This window comes from Carcharodon carcharias, chromosome 12 (assembly GCF_017639515.1).
Source record: "Carcharodon carcharias isolate sCarCar2 chromosome 12, sCarCar2.pri, whole genome shotgun sequence".
NCBI classification, from domain to species: domain Eukaryota; kingdom Metazoa; phylum Chordata; class Chondrichthyes; order Lamniformes; family Lamnidae; genus Carcharodon; species Carcharodon carcharias.
Window position 1 is genome coordinate 81314217 of NC_054478.1, and position 23816 is coordinate 81338032.

The following is a 23816-nucleotide window of genomic DNA, read 5'->3' on the forward strand; positions in this document are numbered from 1 at the left end:
TTAAATTGTAGGGGATGGGACATCTGTTTCTTGTAAGTGTCACCTCAGCTGGAGGAACAGGTGTGGTGCCAGTTTTCTGCTCCTCATTGAGAACCTTCTATTTCACTTGTGACTATGCCCTCATTTGTTCTGGATCACAAGATGGTCTCTCCACTGCTGTCAGCAGCTCATCTGTGCTATGTGACTGCTGCTGTTCAATAACTGCCTTCTGCAAAGCCTTCAAGAGGGCTGCTGGGAGGCTAATGGATTCTCACTGTCTCTCCTCCCATCATGCCAAATTGCAGGGTGCCCTTTACAAATGGCCTAGGATCCATGCGTGTGTGAAGTCTGTCATCGAGATGTTCTCCTAGATATATAAAAATCTCCTAGGTAGATAAAAGTCTCCTGTCAAGATTTCAATTATGTCAGGTGCCATGTTGATGAGGAAAGTTGCATTAGAATTTGAGTTTTCACTCATTTTTTATTCATTCATGGGGCGTGGGCATCACTGGCCAGGCCAGCATTTATTGCTCATCCCCAAGTGCCCTTGTTCAGAGGCACATTTAAGAGTCAACCACATTACTATGGGCCTGGAGTCACATGTAAGCCAGACCAGGAAAGAACAACAAACTTCCTTCCCTAAAGGACATTGGTGAACCAGATGGGTTTTTATGATAATCAGCTATGGTTTTGTGGTCATAGTCAAATTTTTAATTCCAGATTATTGTTGAATTCAAATTACATCATCTGTCATGGTGGGATTCAAACCCAGGTCCCCAGAGTATTACCTTGGGTCTCTGGGATACTAGTCCAGTGATAACACCACTATGCCACTGCCTCTCTTGGGATTCCCTGGAGTTGTTATTCATGTCATGGTGCTCTGCAAGTTCTTGAAATCCTCTCAAATGTATACATTGTCATTGGGGAAGTGCCACTGTATGTTTTCTGACATTCTATGTAGGGAGCTATGAAAAGGTTCAGCCGAATAATGAGTGTAACTCAGGTTGGAGCCCCTTTGAGGTACAAATCAATCAACCCTGTAGAAGTTGTCCATGTGGCTCTAAGCCCCGTCTCATTGTTATTCATCTACTACTACTTACACCTGCTCTTTCTAATTGATGTTCAGTGTTTCAGCCGCTGCTCACAAAGAAATAGGAGCAGGAGTAGACCATATGGCCCGTTGAGCCTGCACACCTATCTGCCCCATATCTATCTCTCTACAGTGGATGTATCTGAGTTGTTGCTTGCAGTGTCTTAAGTGTCTGACAGCTTCTGATATGATATTACAACTTCTTCACCTTGTTCAGCAATATCAGTCGCTTCATCTTAAGAGGCCTCTAAGAAATGAGTAAGGGCATACATATGACCATAGGATATGCAGCAAATGGCTCTGCCCACAGTAGCAATGGCACCCTGCATTAGATGAATAGGTGTGGCTGACAGGTAGTCATTGAGTATGAGGTGCGAGCAAAATAAAATCAAAACAACCACATGTCATTGGCTTCCACAAAGTCACTAATCAGTCCCTCACTCACTGCCCTGAGGACTTGCCCTCTGATAATTTGGAAAGTCAGTTTCTCTTATCCCTTTAGCAGATTCTTTGCTGATAGTTATGTATAGTCCAGTCTTTTAAAAAAGTAACTGATAAAATGAGGAGCAACCAATGAGCAATCCATGGCACCTAATTTGAAAGGATGAGCAGGGAGCATGCAAGCTGTTCTCTGATATAGTGAGTCAGTGAGAAAACAGGGCTGATTTCAGTCAGTGAAAGGAGGCCTAGCCTTAAAGCAGCCTTGAGGAAATTTAAGAAGTTAGAGATGGGACATATGATTCACAGACTGTCTTCTTGTTTGTCCATTGAGGTGAGATGGCCATGTTGTTCATCTGGGATGTTTGCTCAGGCTCTGATGGGTACATAGGTGACTGCTAAGGCTGACATGCAGAGGGAAGGTTCTGCTGCAAATAGGACAAGTTACCACAGATGGTTGAGTTTTGGACAGGTTGCTGGCTTGGGATTTCCTCTCGTTGTGTTTTCTCTCTGCCTCTGATATGAGCTTGCTTTCAAAAGAGGCTGCGCCATTTTTGCTTGTGCCAGATACAGCAATCCTAGGCGAGCTTCTCCCAGGACTCAAAAGTTGATACCAAAACTCTTAAGTGAAGCCTTCAGCGTGACCTTGTAGAACTCCTTTTAACCACCATGAGAGCACACTCAAGCTCTCCATGGAAAGTTTGTTTTGGTACGTGAGTGTCAGGCATTCCAGCTACATGACCAACCCAACTCAGTTGTGACTTTCCCAATATGGTGTGGATGCTTGGCATGCCAGTTCAGGCGAGCACTTCAGTGTGTGGTATTTTGTCCTGCCATCTGACCTTCAGAAGCTTCTGAAGGCAGCTCAAGTGAAAGTGGTTGAGCTTCTTGGAATTGCGCTGGTACACTGCCCAAGTCTTGCATGCATAAAGAAGAATGGGCAGGAATATAGCTCAATAGACTTTCAGTTTGGTAGGTAGACTTACTCCTTTTCATTCCAGACTGATGTTCAAAATCTGCTGAAGGCTACACTTGCTTTGGTCATTCTTGCATATGCCTCATTGCCAGTATTGACAGCTCGGGAAAATGTGCTGCTGAGAAAAGTGAGCTTATCCACTGTTGGCAGGTCGAGTCATGGACTGAACCTTGGTCCTGAAATAGGGATTTTCTAGAGCAGGCTGGGACATTACTTCAGTTTTCTTTGTATTGATCGTAAGGCTGAAGTTGCCACATACATTGAAGAACAAGTGCCTGCTACATTGCATGTCCAACTCTGAACCTGCAGGTAGTGCACAGTCATAGGCAAATAGGAAATCACAAAGTATGTCCTTAGAGAGCTTGGTCTTTGCCTGGAGTCATCTCACACTGAGCAGCTTCCCGTCCATGCAATATCTGGTTTTGATGCCAGGATCGTCATCATGGAAGGCATCAGAAAACTGAAGAAAGAGGGTTAGTTCTAGTTAACTCCATTAGTGACTGAGAATGGGTCGGAAGACTTCCCATCATCCAGGACACACACACAGGCATGTCACCATGGGACTGTCGAGCCATTGAGATGAATTTCTCAGGGCAGCCAAATTTCTCCATTACCTTCCAAAGGCCCCTCACAACTGACTGTGTCAAAGGCCTTGGTCAGGTCAACAAATGTGAGGTACAGGTCTATGTTCTGTTCTTGGCATTTCTCCTGGAGTTGGCTAACTGCAAACACCATATCAGTGATTCCTCAAACTTTTCAGAAACCATACTGACTCTCTCGCAGCAGATCCTGGTTAAAATGTTGCACTAAGTGGTTCAGTAGGACTCTGGTGAAGATTTTCCTGGTGATCGAGTGAAGTGAAATTTCCCTATGATTGTTGCAATATTGATGAGTTCTTTTCTGCCTGTACAGGACTTGGACTGCTTGGACTCATCTTTGTATTCTCGTGGGATGGTTCTTTGCTCCCATATAGACTTCAGTGAGTTCAGTGAGTTTCTTGACCAGGCATTGACCTCCAGCTTTGTAAACTTCAGCTGGGATAACATTAGCTCCTGGAGCTTTGTCACTAGACAGGAGCTTGATTGAGTTCATCGTTTCTAACACCTTGGGAGGATCATCAAGAGAATAGTTGATGGCAACCTATGGCAGCCTGTTGATTGCTTCTTCTTTGTTGGTTTGAAGGCCAATTGAGGATGTGGTTAAAGTGCTCTGCTCACCTTTCTAGAAATTGGGCTTTGTCTTAAAGCCATGTTGATCCATCGGCACTGAGGATTGGTGATGAACCAGTAGACTGTGGCCCATAGACAGATTTCAGAGTATCGTAGAATCTCTTCTAATCATTGTGGTCTGCATATGACTGAAGATTGTCTGATTTCTGATTCAGCCAAGTGTCTTGTAACTCTTTAAGCTTGCATTGCATAGTCCGGCAGATGTTTCAGTCGGCATTGTACTTGGATAGTGATGACTTGTCATTGAAGTAAACCTGCAGAGATGATGTTTCTCCTTCAGTAGCTTCTGGATTACCTCTTTGTTTTCATCAAATCAATCCTTATGCTTATGAAAGATAGGACCAAGGGTCTCTACAGCAGTGGACTAGACTATATCCCTGAAGGTCACTCAGTCATCCTCAATGCAGTGAGTGTCCCATTTTCTCTGCACACAGGTGACTCTCAATTTTCTCTGTGAGAGATTACTTCATGACTGCCTGTTTGAGTCCTGAGACATTGAGAAGTTTCTTGATCTTCTTGCCTTGGAGGTGTTCAGGGAAATAGATCCTGATGTTCAACTTTGGAATGATAATATGGTGGTCAGTTCATCAGTCAGTGCCACACATATCTTTTGTTACACGCACATTCTGCCTGTCCCACTGCCTGGTGATGACATAGTTGATTAGATGCTAATGCACAGAACAGGGGTGTACCCAAGATGTCTTGTTGCGATTAGGGAGGTGGAAAACTCTGTTGGTGATTATGAGCTCATGCTCAGCACACAGCTTCAGCAAGAGGAGACCATTGTTGTTATAACTGCCAGCCCCAATTTTTTTCGATGTCCCCTTCCCCATACCTGACGATCTGCACCAACTCTCATGCTGAAGTCACCAAGAATGATTATCATGTCTGACTCTGGCACAGTAACAATCAAATGGAGGTCATCAGAGAATTTATCATTGACTTCATCAGGGTTGGCCATGTTCAGGCATTCAGACTGGTGAAAGTGGCTTGCATGTTGCCATGTAGGGGAACTTTAAGCACCATCAGACAATCATTATCACCCTTGGGAAGGCAAGTCAACTTACCGATGAGATGGTTCCTGACAGCAAAGCCTAAGCCAGGTTTGTGCTGCTCTCCTTTTCCACGAACTCTCTAAAAAATGTGTAACTTGCTCCGATTTATTTGAGCTGCCCCTCCTCAGATAGATGAGTCTCACTGAGGACAGCAATCTGGACATTGTACCTAGTTAGCTCTCTACCGACAAGAGCAGTTCTTCTCTCAGGTCAGTCGACTGCGGTGTTGTCTACGAGTGTTCCGTGTGTCAATGGTTGTCGGTGTTACCTTTTCTTTCTTTTCTGAGATTGACTTCTGACCATGTTGATGGGATCCCTGCTGGCCAGGGAGGTGAAGCAGTCAGTGTTTAGGCCACCTTTTCTGGCCCCTTCCTCATACTAGGGAGGTGAGCAGTGTGGTCCTGAAAAGAGCTGCTCAGTTGCTCAGGGGACTGCCGAGTTCTACCACTGCTTCCTTCCAGTGAAAAACAACCCTATGACCTGAGCTGCCTGTGTACAGGTTCCCAGCTACAGCACCCAGTGAATCCACAGTTGCTGCTATGTCACTCATCCATCGCCACAGGACTTGTGACAGATAGATGAAGGATGGTGAACATGACTTGCGCATGGATTGGCTTATAGTGAGAGGGTTGAGCATCGTCAGCCTCATTCTCTCATCCTGACTTATCTTGGCCCAGTGACAAGTTGCATCTAGACGGCTGCAGATCGATCCAGATATGGGTGGCCAGGACATCTTCTGTGTCTTGTCAAACTCTACACGTTCCAGAACATGGTGCTGACCGATTTTCAAGATCATTGGACCTTAGATTGGTCTCATCTACCCAGTCCACTGGAATCAGTCTTCATATGCCAGGATAGACAAAACCCTAAGTCTAAAAACAAAAAAACTGCGGATGCTGGAAATCCAAAACAAAAACAAAAACAGAATTACCTGGAAAAACTCAGCAGGTCTGGCGGCATCAGCGGAGAAGAAAAGAGTTGACGTTTCGAGTCCTCATGGCCCTTCGACAGAACTTGAGTTCGAGTCCAAGAAAGAGTTGAAATATAAGTTGGTTTAAGGTGTGTGTGTGGGGGGCGGAGAGAAAGAGAGAGAGAGAGAAGTGGAGTGGGGGTGTGGTTGTAGGGACAAACAAGCAGTGATAGAAGCAGATCATCAAAAGATGTCAACAACAATAGTACAAAAGAATACATAGGTGTTAAAGTTAAAGTTGGTGATATTATCTAAACGAATGTGCTAATTAAGAATGGATGGTAGGGCACTCAAGGTATAGCTCTAGTGGGGGTGGGGAGAACATAAAAGATCTTAAAGAAAACCCTAAGTCGTTGTGGGTAGGAGGCCCAATGGCTACCCTTACCTGGTTTGGCCCACCTGTCAAAGCAGTTTACCGTGGTGTGGGCGCTGTTGCATGCTAACACCTACTTGGAGCCACAGATGTTTGAAGGTGAGGACCAATGCAGGATAAGCCACTCCAAAGAGTGTGGCGAGACCACCTGTGAGGGTGCTCTCTGATACTCCTTACACCCCAACCAGACTGTAGTACAGTAATATCAGCAGAGTTTCAAAATTTGAGGTCTCCCATTTAAGACAAAGAGGAGGACTTGCTTGTCTCTGTGGGTCATTAGTGTTTGGAATTCAGGGGTGAGAAATTTGAGTTATGGAGATAGATTGGAGATGTTGGGACTGTTTTTCTTGGAAAAAAGGCTAAGAGGAGATTTGATAGAGGTGTTCAAAATCATGAGGGTGGCTGGATATAGTATATAGAGAGAAACTGTTCCCATTCGTAAAAAGATTGAGAATGAGAGGGCACAGATTTAAAGTGATTTGCAAAAGAAGCAAAGATGATGTGAGAAAAATCTTTTTCACACAGCGTGTGGTTCAGGTCTGGAATACACTGCCTCGAAATGTTGTGGAGGCAGGTTCAATCAAGACATTCAAGAGGGCACCAGATGATTATTTAAATTGAAACAATATGCAAGGGTATGGGGAAAAGGTATGAGAATGGCACTAAGTCATAATGCTCACTCGGAGAGCAGGTACTGACATGATGGGCTGAATGGCCTCCTTCTGCACCGTAATATTCTGTGATTCTCCAGCAAGCAGTAGGGGCTGGGTCATTGAATATATTCAAGGCTGAGTTAAGATAGATTTTTGATTGACAAGGAAGTCAAGGGTTATGGGGGATAGGCAGGAAAGTGGAGTTAAGGCCACAATCAGATCAACCATGATCATATTGCATGCGGGAGCAGGCTCAAGAGGCTGAGTGCCTACTCCTGCTCATTTTTTTTGTTCTTATGTTCTTACTGCAGGCTGAGTGATTGAGACATCCATCTTCTTGCTTTCAGTATAAACCCATTAGTTTTCTGACTCTTCCTCAGTGTGGAGATTCTTTCTCATTTCTTTCTTTGAGTGATGCACTGAGGAGAAAATATTCATACCTCCTCCAGCAACTCTTTCTGTATAATTGCTCTACTTTTCTGGATTTCTCTCAGGATCAACAATTGCCATAACTATGAAAGATCTGAATTTATTTGACTCATAATGCAATCATATAAATTGGTGGATGATTTAATGCATGTTAATATGTTTCCATCAAACAGCAACATTTCTTGGCTACCCCGGCTAATGTTAACAGTGATGGTGTTCGAATAAAAAGACAGAAACTTACAAAATGAAGTGAACGAGGGATAATGGAGGTAATAATTTTTCAAAAAGGGCAAGACATAATATAATAGAGACAAGAGGTCAACCAGATATGGTAAAGACACAACGGGTGATATTTAATGAAGGCGATAGGGGTCTCGCCTGCCAACCGGAGAGCCAGCAAGGGTCTAGCATCACCTATTTTAGAGCAGGCTTGCTGAATTAAGGCACTTGACAGGCCTTCCCCAGGAGCAAGGACCCTGGAGGTGCAAGTCCTGCCTGCCAAGAGCTGCCAGCCAGCCAGAGGCTGGCAGCTGTTTTGGGTGGCAGTGCAATAGGGGAGGCAGTGATTGCTGCTGGTACGATACCTACCTGTGGCCTAGGATTATGGGGAAGGGCGCTGGAGTTGTTGGGGGGGGGGGGGGGTGTAGGTGGTAGGGTCCAGCAGCAAGGGAAAAGGGGTGGCTCCCAGCAGGCCCCCCTTTCTGATGCCGGGTCCCTTGATTAGGCACCAAGTGCCTTTGAGCAAGGGACCCTACCCCCACCCCTTCCCAGGAGCCCACAAGCAACCCCGCACAGGCTTGCTTGTCATGTTTCCCATGTGGCAAGACCCTGGCAATCACTGGGTTAATATCAGCAGTGGCAGGATGAGCACCTTAAGTGGGCATTAATTGCATTAATTGCCCATTTAAAGGCCTTAATTAGCGGCAGGGTGGGAAGGCCATTTGTGGGCCTTCCCGTCATGGACCTAATCGGAGCAGAGGTGCGAAGGCAGCATGTTACCCACTCACCACTCCTACCTGATTAAGTGTTCTTCCCACCACCAAACCTGCCAAAGGGGTGGGCACAGAGTTCTACCCAACATTTTTTACATGTTCAAACTTCTGCCCTGGAGAAAAATTTGTTTACTGCTTTACTTTTTTGTTCTAAAAGGTAAAAATATTCCTTCTTCCAATACCACTATTTTCATTGAATTAATTCATGTAAAAGGGAGCTTTGGTTAAAAGTAAAACTACACTGAAAAGTTTGTAGGATTTAAATTGGGTCTCCTATGGCCAGAATGGCAGTAGGAATTGTGCACTCACCTCTGATTAGAAGGATACCCCGTCTCTTATACTGGGTAAGGAGGAACAAGAGGAATCTTTTTGCAAATAAGGTGCCTCACAACTGCTTCAGGTTCTTGCTGCAACTTTGGTTTTCCTTGAGGCAGCTAATGCAGGTAAAACCAATTTAAGCATCACACAAATAAAAATAAGCTAGGTACTTACCACAAACACTTTTGCTCCTGGTCCCATGCAAGCTGCCCTGTCCCAAGATCCCCAGCCTAACCACTAACAACCACCTTTTCTCCACCACCATCCAGCAACATCAATTCAGAGGCCCTGATCTCCCTCTGTACTCTGTGCCCCTGACAGCAATCCCGAGACCATCAATGTACCTACCTCTTGTTCAACCTCCAACCACTTACCTGATTGCTGCCTTCTCCCACAGGTGTCATCTTCATTATGGTGAGGTTTGAGGTCCATTACCCTGGCTTCCTTGGACCACATCCTTTTACTGTGTCAGGCTGATGGTGGGTGTCAAAAGTGGGTTCTCTAGAACTTAACCCCACTGTCTTATAACAAAATATGAAACTGTGCAGAAACAATTGCTCCTGATATTTTAACAATTTAATCACATGTAAACTACTAACCTTGTTATCATCCATTACTGTGTTGAGCGACTCTATCCACATAGGGTCGATATCTCCATCTAAAACAATCCACTTTGGACCCCCATGAGCAATACTGGAAAGTTCCCTCATAGTAGTTGAAAACAAGCCTATTCATTTGTGGAATCCAATAAAAATTCATTACTGAAAGAATATACACTTATTTGTGGTTAAAAAACAGTTCCACGGAGAATGAAATACAAGAAGCCTCCTTCAGAGTCAACAAACCCTACATTACTATCACAGTGCATTGTTAGCAAAAATATACTTCAATTTGTATACTAGTTTCTTCCTCACTCATTGCCAGGGCCAGGGAGAGAAATCATGGGCCCTGGTGCTTCTCCTCTTTCCAGGCCCTTTATTCCCCAGACTCCCCCACTTAACCTCCTACATGATCATGCATGGCATTTTTCCCCCTTTCAAGATTCAACAATCAATTCACCAATCACAGAAAGGCACCAGTAAAATTATGACATCCTTTGTTGGCATCTGGGTACAAATATCACCTGATATATATGCAGCATAGGTCATTAATATTAAGAGCAGCAATGATATAATGCAGTGTTAGTTTGTGTGAGTCCTATATGTGATCCCACCATGACTATTAAACAAACCAGTGGGTACAAATTTTACTTTATCAGCAGCTTGCAATATTGTTAATTTGACAGGAAAATAGCCCAATGATTTTTTATAACACTGTGCAGATGATAACACTGATTTTGGCGACTGCCTCAACCCTCATTAACATGTTCTGCACATAGCACCATTTGAGCATGGTGACAGTACATCCATATTTGGGGGAATGAATCAATACTTGCAACTCGGATAAACTGCATAAGATCTTTTCCATTCTGTGGAAGAAATAGAAGACTTCCTTCTGCCTCGGTGCATGATATTATTCAACATAATTATTTCATAGAAGGGGTGTACTTGGATTCTATTTTATAAGTAATCTCACAGGGTAGAAAGATCAAATGACTCCTGAACAAGAAAGTGGAATGATTGAACAACATAGGGTGTCACTGTTGGTGAGAAGCTTTGGAGTCCTTAGTTGTCTTTGTGCAACACAGCTTTTAAGAGGCCAGAGGACGAGAACTGAATGATTCACAATTGTATCTGTGTATGCTTGATCAGAAAGTCTGAAGGCCCCGCTAATTGCTGCTTCTTATACAATATATTTTCAATATTTACTATGCAACACACCTTTATCACGATATTTCAATGCCTCAAAAATCTCATAAAAGCACCAAGATAGAGTGGGATAATACTAACTAGACAAAAGGACACGACTGAAGTTAATGGAAAAGACCCTTGAGAATCATGTGCAGTGTAAAACAGGTTACTGATTCACTATGAGCCTGTTATGTACTCCTGTCCTTGCAATTTCACCCCACAAAGCCCGCTCACAGTAAACTTCCATTAGCAACAAAATAAACAGAGCTCCAGCCATGATTCCATCCTCTGTTTGCAAGATACTTATGGATGACAAAGGCCATCTAACCCAGATCATCTCTTCGATCCAGAATGATATACGTGTTAGGAGCAGGTGTAAGTCATTCGGTCCCTCAATCTTGCTCTGCCATTTGATAATATTGCCTATGTTGTACCAGCAACTGAACTCAAAGGTATTTAATTGATTGTAAAGCCATTTGAGACATTGTGAAATGTGCTGTATAAATGTAGGTTTTGTTTTTCTTTCATTACACTTGCAGGCAGTAAGCAGAGTGACTGTATCCTTGGTGAAATTGGAGGCCCAATGCTAATTCTCTAAATCACAAAGCAATCACTTGATGTTAGGAAAGTGGCTGCAAAGAAATCATTACATTTACAAAAAAATTCAACTCTGTAGCTGTACAACCTTATCATTCTGACTTCTCTGGCGCCAACCCGCAATATACCATAAATGGCATCTGTTCCTTTTATGCTAATTGCACCATCGCCTGGATTTGCCAGTCAGACATCTACCAGCAGCTTAGAAAAATGTACAATCGACTGAATTGCTGATCTGAATTTTTGAGAGAAGAATGATACAAAGTACATAAATTCAGTATGGCCTTAACTCAAGAACTGGTTTGTTTCCCCTTCCCCAGAAACTGTCATACAATTTGTGTTGTACACTGTGCCAGAATTTTTACCTTGATGGGTGCGGGCCCCACCAGCTTGGTGGCGGGTGGGCAGCTGAACTGTCACCGAAACAGGACCTGCTGCATTTTGAGTGGGCGGGCCAATTAAGGCCTGCCCAGCGGCCTGCCCAACAGGAAGCACTATGCGCTCCCTGTGCGGGGGGGGAGAGATTCCCCATCTGTCAAAGTGCGCTCTTTCGCGCATGCACACGAAAGAGCGCACATCTCTCTGAGACTATGTGCTGTCTCAGGGAGATTACTGACAGTATAAAAATCTTAAAAATTAGAAAAAGATTAAAATTATTAACATGTCCCCCTCATGTGACAATCTCACATGAGTTGGGACATGTTAATAAGAAGCACATAAACTTTTTTTAAGTTTTTAAAAACGGACATGAAACCTCATCCCGCTGGTGGATGAGGTTTCATGTATTATCAGAAGCCCGCTGGGGCTCCTGGCCTGCCTGCCAACCTTAAGGACAGGGCACTTAAAAAGCTTAATTATCCTGTCAATAGCCTTAATTGGCCATTGACAGGTTGGCGGGCGGACAGCTGATTTTGCTGTCCACCCGCCTTCCTGAATATTTAAATGGACCAGGATGAAGTCGGGAGTTCCTCCCATTGTCAACCTGCATCATTTTCCTGTAGGCAAGTGGGCCCCGCCCCCAAATCGCCGATGGGAAAAAATTTAATCTAAAATGGAAAAAATATAACTAATGAATAACAACCTCCAATACCAAAATAAGTGACACCCCCACCCCACGCCACCCCACTATCCCGCCACCTACACCCCAACCTACCCATGCCAACTGCTCCTCCAACACCCGCCAATCTCCCCAACCCCCCTGACAACCTCCAACCTCCCCCCACCCCACCAACAGGCCCCAACATCCCCCACCCCTCCAGCAGCCCCCAGCATCTCCCCCACCATTCCAACAGCCCCCAACCTCCCTCACCCCTGCTACAACCTCCAACCTCCCCTGATCATCTCCCCACATCCCTCTACCACCATCCAATTGACTCTAAAATAAAGATTTGACTTACCATTTTTCAACCAATAACACTCTCAGTTGCTGCACTGCTGCTGTTGATCTTTGGGCAGGTTTGTGGTTTTCTGGTGGGATTTGCAAAAAAAAAGAAATCGGAACCACAAAGCTGCCCAAAGGTCAGAAACAACAGTGCAGCAATTCAATGAAACTGGCCTAACAGACCAGCTTTATGAAAAATTGGAACTCAGCCTGAAGTTTCCAATTTTTTTTTAATTTGGTCTTTCAGGTCTGAAACCCTGACTGCTAGGGGACAACAAGAAATTCCATGTGGAGCAACGAGGCCAGGCTCCCCCTAGCCCCCAGGCCCTGGTATTTGGCACCATCTGCACCCCACTCTCCTGGGCCCTGCTGATTGCCTCAGTGTAAATCAAACAGTACACTTTACTTCTGCCTGACTTGACCACAACTGAACCTGGTGGCACTTCTAGGTTCAGCTGTTTTCAGTGGCTTGGGTAAGCACCAGACAGAATGACTGTCCAGGAATCAATTGGGGGAGAGAGATTGTGCAGTGCTGTTGGCCTTAAAAACTTTCTCTGGTGTCCTGGCCAACATTTATTTTTCAAACACCTTCACCAAAAGCTGATAATCTGGTAATTTATCTCATTACTGTGTATGCAAACCAACTACCAGATTTTCTTACTTTACAGTAGTGACTACGACTCAAGAGTACTTAGTTAACTGTAAAGTGCCTTAGGATATCCTCAGGTCATAAAAGGTGATACATAATTCCAATTTTTGTTCTTTCATTAGCTCCCTGGGTAGATATTCTTTGAGCTGGTTGTCAGCAGGGATATGGTGAGTAATTATTGGTGTGATGGAATGGAAGGGCAGATACATTGGAGCCTATGAGTTCTTTCTCAGGCATATCTAAAGGGAGGAAAGAGGAAAGAGAAATGATTTCTTGAAATATAGAGTTACATCCCATCACAATAATGCTGACAATTAATGCAGGATGCAGTAGGATGAGATTAAGCAGATTTTATGGATGCAGAATAGCGCATAACATTTTCTTGTGCAGCTGGGATATCCTCAATGGCCTCTCCCCAAAATTTTCACCAGTTCATTCTCAAGAGGGGCTGGGGTGTGAGGATTAAGAGGTTTTGTGCAGGGCCTTGCAAAGGAGGTGGTGATTCACCTTCTTGGTGTAGGTACACCCACATTTGCTGTTAAGAAGGAAGTTCCAGGATTTTGACTCAGCAACAATGCAGGAAGAGATATATTACCAAATCTAGAAGGTGTGTGACTTGGTAGGTGTTTGAGAGGTGCTATTGAAAAGTCTCTAGTGAGTTGCTGCAGTTCCTCATACATGATATGCACTGCAGTCAGACTACTGTGGTGGTGTATGGAGTGAATGTTTTAAGTGGTGGATGGGGTGCCAACAACTCAGTTGCTTTATCCTGGATGATGTTGAACTTCTTAAGAGTGGTAGGAGCGGCACTCATCCAGGTAAGTGAAAAATGTTCTATATTTCTGACTTGTGTCTTTTATACAGCCGGAATGTTTGGGGAATCTAGAGGTGAATTATTCAATGCAGAATTCCCAGCCTTTGACCTGCTCTTGTAGCCAGACGATTTATGTGGCTGTTCCAGTTAAGTTTCTGGTCAGTGGTAACCCAGGATGTTGATGGTGGGGGAATTCATTGATAGGAATGCCATCAAGTGTCAGGGAAGGTGGTTAGACACTCTTTTGTTTGAGATGATCATTGTCTGGCACGAGTGTGGTGCAAATGCTACATGCCAGGTACCAGTTAAAACTGCTATCTAGGGCCAGGATTTTATGGCCCCTCCCGCCCGGCCAGATGTTACTGTCCCGCCAAACTGAATGGGGATTTAAATGGCTTGCCACATCCACCAGGGGTCGACAAGCCACAGCGGGGCCATAAAATCCTGGCCTAGGTCTTGCTGTATATGCACACTGGCTGCTTCAGTATTTGAAGAGTTGTGAATGGAACTAAATACTGGGCAATCATCAGTGAGCATCCCCACTTCTTATGGTGGAGGGAAGGTGATTGAGGAAGCAGCTGCCCTGAGGAACTGCCTCAGTGATGTTCTGGGGTTAAGATGATTGGCCTCAAATACCCACAGCCAACTTCCTTTGTGACAGGAAATGATTCCAACCATTGGAGAGTTTCTCCCCACCTACCCCGATTCCCATTGGCTTCATTTTTGCTCGGGCTCCTTGGTGCCACTCAAATACTGCCTTAGTGTCAAGGGCAATCACTCTCATTTCATCTCTGGGATTCATCTCTGTAATGAGGTCTGCAGTTCAGTGGTTTTGGCAAAATCCAAACTCAGCATTGGTATGCACATTATTGGTAAGTGTCACTTCACAGCACAATTGGTGACATCTTCCATCACTCTGGTGATGATTGAGAGTAGATTGATGGGGTGGTAAGTAGCCTGCTTGAATTTGTCCTAGTTTTGTGGAAAAGACATACCTTGGCATTTTTCCACTTTGTCAGGTGGTGTTGTAGCTGTACTGAAATAGCTTTTGCGGCTATTGCGATAGCACAAGTCTCCAGTACTACAGCTGGGAACATTTTGTGACCCATAGCCTTTGCTGTCTCAACTGCACTCAACTTGATATCATGTGGAGGGAATTGAATTGGCTGAAAACTGGCATCTATGATGGCAGTGTCATCAGGAGGAGGCCAAGATGGATCATTACTCAGCACTTCTACCTGAAGTGGGTTGTAAATGCTTTAGTCTTGTCTTTTGCAAACACATGCTGGGGTCCATTATCATTTGAAGATGGGAATCTTCATGAAGCACCCTCCTTCCATTAGTTGTTTAAATGTCCACCATCATTCAGTACTGTATATGGCAGGACTGTGGAGACATGATCTGACCTATTAGTTGTGGGATCTCTTAGCTCTGTCTGTAGCATGTTGCTTCTGCTATTTAGCATGCATGTAGTTTTGTAGCATAGCTTCACCAAGTCGGCACCTCTTTTTTGAATACACCTGTTGCTGCTCCTTCTACACTCCTCATGGATTGATCCTCCAGCTTGATGCCAGTGTGGGATATGCCAGATTATAAGATATATAAGAGCAGGCAAAAAGAGGACCTAGAGACAGTCAGCAGAACCTGGAAGAGTGGGTGAAAGGAGGACCTGGAGGCAGTCAGCAGCATCTAGAAGAGCTATCCAATCCAATCCAACACATTGCTCCAGAACAGAGTGGCTGCAATCTGAGAGAAAACAAAGTGTAATATCACAGGAAAACAGATAACTGATTGTTTGGTGAATATTTGCCTGTTTATCGTCAAAACTTGTGTAATTTCAAAGTAATTGGAAGGTTTTATTAGGTGTTGTAAGGTTTACTAGAGGTAGTAAAGGTTATCAGGAGTAGCAGTGTTTATTATAAATTAATTAAGAAAAATAAGTTAATTAACACATAATAAAGATGGCCCAGCAGGTGATGTGTTGCATCTGCAGAATGTGGGTTTTCCTGGACGCTGGTGTGATCCAGTGCAAACATGTCAGCAGTAAGTGTCAACAGCTTGAGGAGTTTCAGCTCGGTCATTGAACTGGAGGCCAAGCTGCAGACACTGCGACACATCATCTGGAGGTTCAATGAGGAGGACATCGACAGAGATGAGGGTGAGAACGTCCTCAAAGGCGAGGATGATGGCGATGAGGCTATCACACTGGCCAGACGAGGCAGGCATATTCGGGAGGCCCTCATAGCTGCTAGATTCGTGGAAGATAATGACAACATGCAGTGAGGAGACACCATTTGACGTTTAACACCTGTCTTGCCAATGGCAGCGCACATATCCTCTGTGAAAAGGCTCCAGTCATGGAAATGCAGTGGATGCCCATAGTCACTACATTCCAGGAGTATGATGATGATGTGCTGTGGGGAACTCCATAGATTCTCATATAGCTAATGTGAATGTCTGACTCTGGTCCGGCTGATGGCAGAGCACTTGATCTCTGTGAACAGAGTCATATCATGGAGATGCAGTGGGAAAATTTTAACTTCTCCTGATCCTATGGATCCTTCATCAGCTGAATCCTTCAGGACCACATTGCCACCGGACACAGATGTTGATGAAATTGGGGGCCAACACCACCTCAGAGCTGTTGAGAGCACACAGACGGAATGATGGAACTCTGTACTGTTGGCCAGGACATTCAGGCAGCAATAATAAGCTCCGTCGAGGTGCAGACATGACTGATGTGACCAGGGATAGTGAAGGAACACCATCAGTTGCTGGGAAGTTTGCACAAGACACAGGGAGGAGGATCTGGACTGAAACACCTGTCTTTATCTTGTGCAGGGACCAAGGCTTCACATTTGGGTGACATGAACACTGCTCATCAGAACAAAAAATCATAGGCAAGGAGACATTCTTGTGAATTTATTTACAATAGTGAGCATCATGTACAAATGATTAACACCCGTGCAACCACATCTTCTGAACATTCCTAACCCTGCTGCTACATCTTGGTTATCCCCGACATTCACTGCGGAGGCAGAGGCAGCCTGCTGACTGCTACGCCCTGTCTGTGATGATCTTGGCAGGCGTCCTCTGGAGGGTCGAGACCTGAAGGGCCCTGGCCTGCTTTCATGGTTCTGCTGTGTGGCAGTGGCACTTTCCTAGGCCTGTGGAGCTGGATTTGCTGGGCCACAGGAAGAGGGGATTTGGATGGGCTGGAAACTCCCGGAGTCACCTGGGTAGATGGCCCCTAGGGGTACACCTACTGATCCTCCTCCCTATGGGTACCCAAAGGCCCCTGGCTGATTCCTTGAGGAGAAGGGGAAATTGGAATGAGGTCGAGCTGCGTTGCCCCACCCCTTGCGTTGACACTGTTGGAGGAATTATGTCATCATCAATGGATTTCAGCCCATATAGCAGTCAGGAACAATGTCCTGGGCCAATGTCTACATGGCAGTCACCATCCTACCAGTATTGACCTTGGAGGGTCGGCATGCCGGCGCTATCACTTCAGGCTGAAGGCGGACAGACTCCTCCATCATGCCTTGCAATCTGAGGAGTGCAGAGGCCATCCCTTCCTTGTGTTCTTGAGCTTGCCTTTGCAGATCCAGCAACTGAGGAATGACTGAGTCTAGACGTTCATCAACTCGCACTCAGCAGATTCCTGGCCTCCAGCAGTCCTCCAAGTGGCAGAAATCTGGGAACTCCATGCCACCCGCCTGCTGTGGATCAGACAGTGCGATGTGCTCACCAGACTGTGATCCTGAGGCTACTCTAAAGCTAAGTCCCACCGAGGTGTGTGTCTCTGCGCTGGTGGAGGGTGTGGGTTGGGTGAACACCGTGATGGGTCTTCAATGAGGGTTTCATCAGATTCCTCTTCTGAGGTGTCTTTGGGACTTGAGTCAAGGACCTGGGTCGTGGACCCCCTTGACTGCTTCCCAGATGTGCCTGCGAAAGCAAGGAGAGATAATTAGTGCATGGCATTGGCCTGTGAAACAGGACACATCACTCACAGCATGGCTGTCTGATGGATATTGCACTGCTGGACCCTCACTTGGTTGAGCACCGCCAACCTCACCGTCAGCACAGGAACAGCCCAGATCTTCACCGGCCAGCTGGCTGAGTGTTTTCAAAGTCCATGAGGACCTTGATTTCAGGTATTCCTCCACCAGTCTGCAACTTCTCCCTTTTGTTATGTGCCAGCTCGTCCTGCATGAATAGAGATGGGGAGAGTGTAAGCAGGATGCCTGCCAGGCCAGATGATAAGTATAAGTGGCACACGTGGGAAGTGAGTGGTCCCATGGATGGGATGAGGACAATGAAGGCATGTGTGAGAAAGTTAATGGTGATGTCCCTTGAAATGACAGTGAGTGAGATCCCTGTGGATGTGTGATGGGTTTGTGAGTGTGTGAGTTGAGAGTGATGAGAAGAGTGACCCTGGAGGAATAGAGGAGATCCTTCATCCTCTTTTGGCACTGGGTGGCTGTCCTCTTTTGCAGGACATTAGTGCTGACCACCTCTGCCACCGCCTTCCATGCAGGATTGGTGGCCTTGCTTGCTGGCCTTCACCCAGAGCAGGGGTAGAGGACATTGTGATGGGCCTCCACTCTGTTCAGCAGGCACTCAAGGGAGGCATCACTAAATCTGGGGGGCAGCATGTTTCCTCTTTTTGGCAGTCATCAGTTCACAGCAACTTCCTATCTCCTGAAGCGTGCTAGCTCTTTGCAGGAGCAGCCTTTAAAATAGTGCCTGGTTTACTGAAGGCCTGAGGTGACGGTGGGATGGGTGAATGAGAGGACCCAGTGTAATGCCCAGGAATGCATGATTAATGAGGTGGGATTGCGATGTTATGGCACAAAAATCCAGCCAGCGGATAAAACATCCTTTTTCCCGCCTGATACCGCACAGTGCAAATCTGGGATGATTCTGGCCTATGTCTTCCAACTGATCTGATTGGTTTATATCAATAACCTCCAAACTCAGTGAAAAAAGCAGATTTTTCTCAGGAAACACTGGAAAACTGGCACAAGCTGAAATACTGAATTTCAAGTTAAAAAACTGGTGGTTGGCATGCACTGTTACTGAAAACGAAACATGATGAATCAACAGAATACACTTACTTTGCAAGTAAAGCTAGTAATCGATATGGTTAGCTGGCACAAATTTAGGGTTAGAGATAAAGCTGCTATAGCTTACAATATGGTAAATCAGCTATGAGCTATCTTCGCTTTAATGTCCTTATATATTTCCCATACCTGTACAGAGAAGTTCAAGAAATGTAAGGGCCCTTCAATCTTGCAATTGCAATTGATATTTATATGTATTCAAATTTGTCAATTATGCAAATAATTGGTAGTACAGTAAGTAGTGTAGAAGGAGCATAAAATTACAAGGAGACCTTGATAGACTGAATGAGTGGACAAAACTGTGGGAGATGGATTTTAACATAAGTTAGTGCAAGGTCATCCATATTGGCCAAAAGATGTTAGGAATAGTGAAGGTACAAAGAGATTTCTGGGTCCATGCATGCAGATCACTAAAATGCAGAAGTCAGGTACAAAAAGTAATAAAAAGAATGGAATATTAGCCTTTAAAACTAGAGGATTTGAATATAAGTGAGATTAAGTTTTGCAACAGTTGCACAACACCCTGGTTAGACCACATCTGAGGTATTGCATATGGATCTGAGCACCGTGGGAAAGAGATATTGGTCTTGGAAGGTGTGTCTTGCACATTCACCAAAATGTTACCAGGGCTCCTAGTGTTATTTTATGAGGAGAGACTACATAAATAAGGATTATCTTCATTGGAATTTATAAGGTTATGGATGATTTGGTTAAGGCTTTTAGGATTTTGAAAGAAAGTGATAGGATAGTGAGAAATGTTTATTTGGTGGGAGAGTCTAGGGCAAACGAACATAACCTTAAAACCAGAGCCAATCCATTCAGGAAAGAATTTGAGAAATGCTTCTAAGCGCTAAGGATGGGAGAAGTGTGAACTCCCTCCCGCAAAAAGCGTAGATGTTAGCTCAAATCATAATTTTAACTCAGAGACTATCACGTTATTTCCCTGTTGTCCGGGGAAAATCCTGACACACATTCTCCTTTCTGTGGCTGAGGAAATCCTCCCAGACACAGTGTGGCTTTAGACCTTCCAGAAGAACCTCTGACATGGTCTATGTTGCCAGGCAGATCCAAGAAAAATGTCAGTGACAACACCACGAACTTTCCATTGTATTCATTGACCTAAGCAAAGTATTTGACTCAGTAAATCGTGGGGCTCTGTGGATTGTCCTCCAAGATTTGGATGTCCGAGAAGCTTCATTGCAATCCAGCAACTGCTTCATGATGATAAGACTGCAACCATCTTGTGTGGAAGATCTGAAAGAGATGCCTTCAAAATCCAAACTGGAGTTAAACAAGGCTGTGATATGGCTCCATACTATTTAAAATCTACCTGACAGAGTCCAATCAACTCATCAAAGTTCACCCCCTGGTTTGAGTATTAAGTAATGCCTTCCAACCTCAGTTGTCTCTGTGCCAAAATTAAACTGACCACCACTGACATACATGATCTCCAGTTTGCAAGTGACTGCAGTGTCGTTGTCCAGTCTGCACCAGATTTGCAAGGCATTAGCAATCTCCTCAATTCTACATTCAAGCGGCTCGGCCTACCCTTGAATGTAGCCAAAACACAACTCATATATCAACCCACACCTGGTCAGCCAAATATTCCACCTCCCATATATGTTGAAGGAAAGACTCTGGAATATGTTGAGTGCTTCCAATGCCTTTGCAACCATCTCTCTCAAAAGGCCACCATTGACAAGGAGATGCAACATCAGATCAGCTGCGCCAGCTCGACCTTCTACGAACTATGGCAGCGAATGTTTGACAACAAATACCTCTGCAAGACAACAAAAGTCTTTGGCTGGAATTTTCCGGACCCGTTTGCGTTGGACATCATGGCGGGCTGGCGGGGGAAGGTGGGGGGGGAGACAATATAATGAGAAGGCCAAAAATTGGTTTCACGCCGGTGTGAATGCACAGCGGGATCATCCGATGGTGTCCGAGGGAAAGAAGATGCTGGAGCCCTACAGCTACCGGACCCTGGAGGAACATGTGCATCGCATGATGGGTGAATTCTCATGGACATGGCTCTGCCGTGAAGCAGCTCTCAGAAGGTGGGAAGTCTTCTTGGTGTCTAAGTTCTGCTTTGGAACATCACAGTTTTGGCCATGGGCTGCTACAGATAATCAGCAAGAGTGGGGGAGAAGAAGGTCTAGCTGTGAGTGGGAGAGGAAGGTGTACTTGGGGGTGGTGGTGTTGGGGGAGGGGGTGAGGTTGGGTGTTGGGGGATCAAAAGTGTCAGGGGGATGAAGCTGGGAGGTGTGTGACAAAGGTTTTGTGGTGGGTGAGGTTTGGAGGGTGCGGGAGGGAGTACAGAGTTGAGGAGGGTTTAACGGGAGAGAATGCAGCAAGTGGGGAGATAAGTGTAAGGGGGGAGGAAGGTGTAAAGGAGAGAGTTCGGAGGAGGGAAGGAACTTGGAGGGAGGAAGGCATTCGGAGAGGGGAAAGAGCTCAGATGGGGGAAGGTGTCCGGGTGGGAGGAGGGAGTAAGGATGTAGGAGGGAGTAAGGGGTGGGTGATGTCCAGGTGAATGTGCAAGAGTGGGGTCTGTAGGTTTAATGACTGACTTCTGGGGCGCGAACTGAGGGTGGGCGTGGTAGTAGGGAATGGTGAGTATGAGAGGGGGCAGTGGGAGCTGCAAGGGTGGGAGCATGAAGGTGTGTCGGTAGCAGTAGAAGGGACTGCAGTGTGGTTGGTGGGGTCTCAGAGGCAGACACGGACCCCGGGGATGGGAAGGAGGAGGTCGGTATGGTCATTATGGATGGGGGCGGGATTCTCAGGAAGGTAGGGAATGTGCACATTCACTTGGACACCCTGGCAAGACAAGGGTTCGGGTTGGTAGGTGACGGTGGGGAGGTGGAAGGTGAAGCCGGGGGGTCGACAGTGATGGGGGAAAGTACGTGGGTGACTGAGGGAGGGAAAAGGAGGGGGAGCTGATCAAGAACTTAATGACTACTATGGCTGTCGAAATCAAAAGTGAGCAGAGCCTCATGCTGGACGGGCACAGGTGCTGCATCGGAGAACAATCAGTGGGTGGGTGAAGATGCAGCTTAGCTTAGATGGGCAACTGAAAGAGAACTCCAATAAGCAGCATTGAAAATGCTCAGGACAGTGAGATGAATGTGATGGATGAAGGTTCTGCGTGCGTGGGTAAGCGCTTGCATGGGGTTGCCACACACACACTTCTCCCTCCAGAATCCCTTCAGAATCACTCGTGGTCCAGCTGCGTGCAGCTGAACTACTGGTGGGTGGGGTGGGTGGGTGTAGGGGGAGACTCGCGAAGCCTGTCAATGAAGCTGAAAAACATTACACATTATTCAGTGAAAGTGAATATATTTTCAGATTATAAAGTGACAAAATATGTTCACCCACGCGATCACCTGTGATCAGAATTTTTAACTTTTCCAGGCCTGCCACTTATAGGTGCTGCCCTGACATTAGCAGCAGGGGTGGAGACAGCCTGTACAATGATTGGCCCTGTTGCCTCTGATGACTTCGGCATGCATCCTCAGGAGAACTGAGGCCTTGAGGGCCCCAGCTTGCTTTGGCTTTCCTCCTGTGGGCCAGCTACCCCCTGCAGTGACAGAGGGCAAGGTTGAGGGGGCGTCATAGGCACATGGAGGAAGCAGATAGTCTCTGAGATTTCTGAGTGGATGACCCAAGGGTGTCCAACTGCCTCTCCTCCTCCCTTTGGGTGCCCGAGGGGCCCAGCTTAACTCTTTGAGGGGAAGGAGCACCTGGAGGGACTTGAGGTGCCCCATTTCTCTCTCGTGTTGCCACTGCAGGTACTCACCCATGGCTATCGCGATGGGATGCAGGTCAGCACACATCTCCACATTCTGCTGAACCAGAGTTTCTATGGCTTCTGTCATCCTTGCCATGGAGACCTCCATGTGCACACATGTGGGCACCACTCCATCAGAGAGCAGGCAGACACACCCCTCTAACTCACGTGCTACTCTGCTGAGAGCTTCCAACAGCTCTGCATGATGTTCCCCTGTGTTCTGCTGACTCCACGATGAGTTGGAAGGCCGAATCCAGAGGCTCGTCATCTGACTTGGACCTCACAGGTGCCTCTTCCCCAGCAGTCCTCCGAGTGCCGGGGAGCTTGGCTGAACCTGCCTCCTCCTGTAGTGGATGCATGTCTGTGTGGTGACCACCAGTTTGTGAACCCAAGCCTGCTTTAGGCCTAGGTCCCATTGAGGTGTGTGTGTCTCTGTGCTGGTGGAGGGTGTGGGTAAGCGCTGTGACGGGTCTTCCAGGCTGCTTATTTTCAGCTCTTCAATGGAGGAGCTTTCCTCTGCGTTGGAGGTGAGGTCCTGGATGGAGCTGAGGGACTGGCTAGCCAAGAATGTCGCTCGCTTGGCAGAGCTCCCTGGGAACCAAAGTAGAGATGAGTAGTGCATAAAAGCAGAGTTAGAAGCAGAAGAGAGAGCACTCACAGTTGCGTTAAGAAAGGGATGATGTGGTGCAGGATCCTCATGTGGGTGTTCACCGCTGACCTCACTATCACCTTAGGGACAGTCCAGATCCTCACCATTCAGTGCAGTTGTACACTCCTCAGTGAGTGAGGGGCCTAATGTGGGCCACTCCACCCCCCCAGGTCTGGGACCTCTCCCTGCTGTTGTGAGCCAGCTTCTCCTGCATGAAAACCGATGGAGAGAGCATGAGCAGGACACATGGCACTGTGTGGTGAATGAGGACGCGAGCTCCAGGGGATATGTCCCTGATGGAGATGTGAGGGTGTGTGTGAGAGTAGTGGTGTTGTCCCTTGAGGTGTGAGATCCCTGTGGATGTGTGATGGGATTGTAAGTGTGTGAGTTGGGAGTGATGAGGTGGTTGACTTACCCTGGCAGAAGAGGTGAGACCATTCATCCTCCCCCTACACTGGATGGCAGACCTCCTCTGTGCTCTTGTGGTGCTAACTACTGCTTCCAACGCCTCCCAGGCCAGA

The 23816-nt window shown here is 46.1% G+C and overlaps 1 protein-coding gene across 1 annotated transcript in view; it reads right to left on the minus strand.

Annotated features, from left to right (window-relative positions):
- The window catches only part of dnah9l (dynein, axonemal, heavy polypeptide 9 like), a 393205-nt gene that overhangs the window by 241648 nt on the left and 127741 nt on the right, over positions 1–23816 (minus strand). Inside the window, exon 21 of the mRNA XM_041200867.1 lies at positions 9102–9229. Within this exon, the coding sequence (XP_041056801.1) occupies positions 9102–9229 (128 nt within the window). The remainder of the gene's footprint in view (positions 1–9101; positions 9230–23816) is intronic.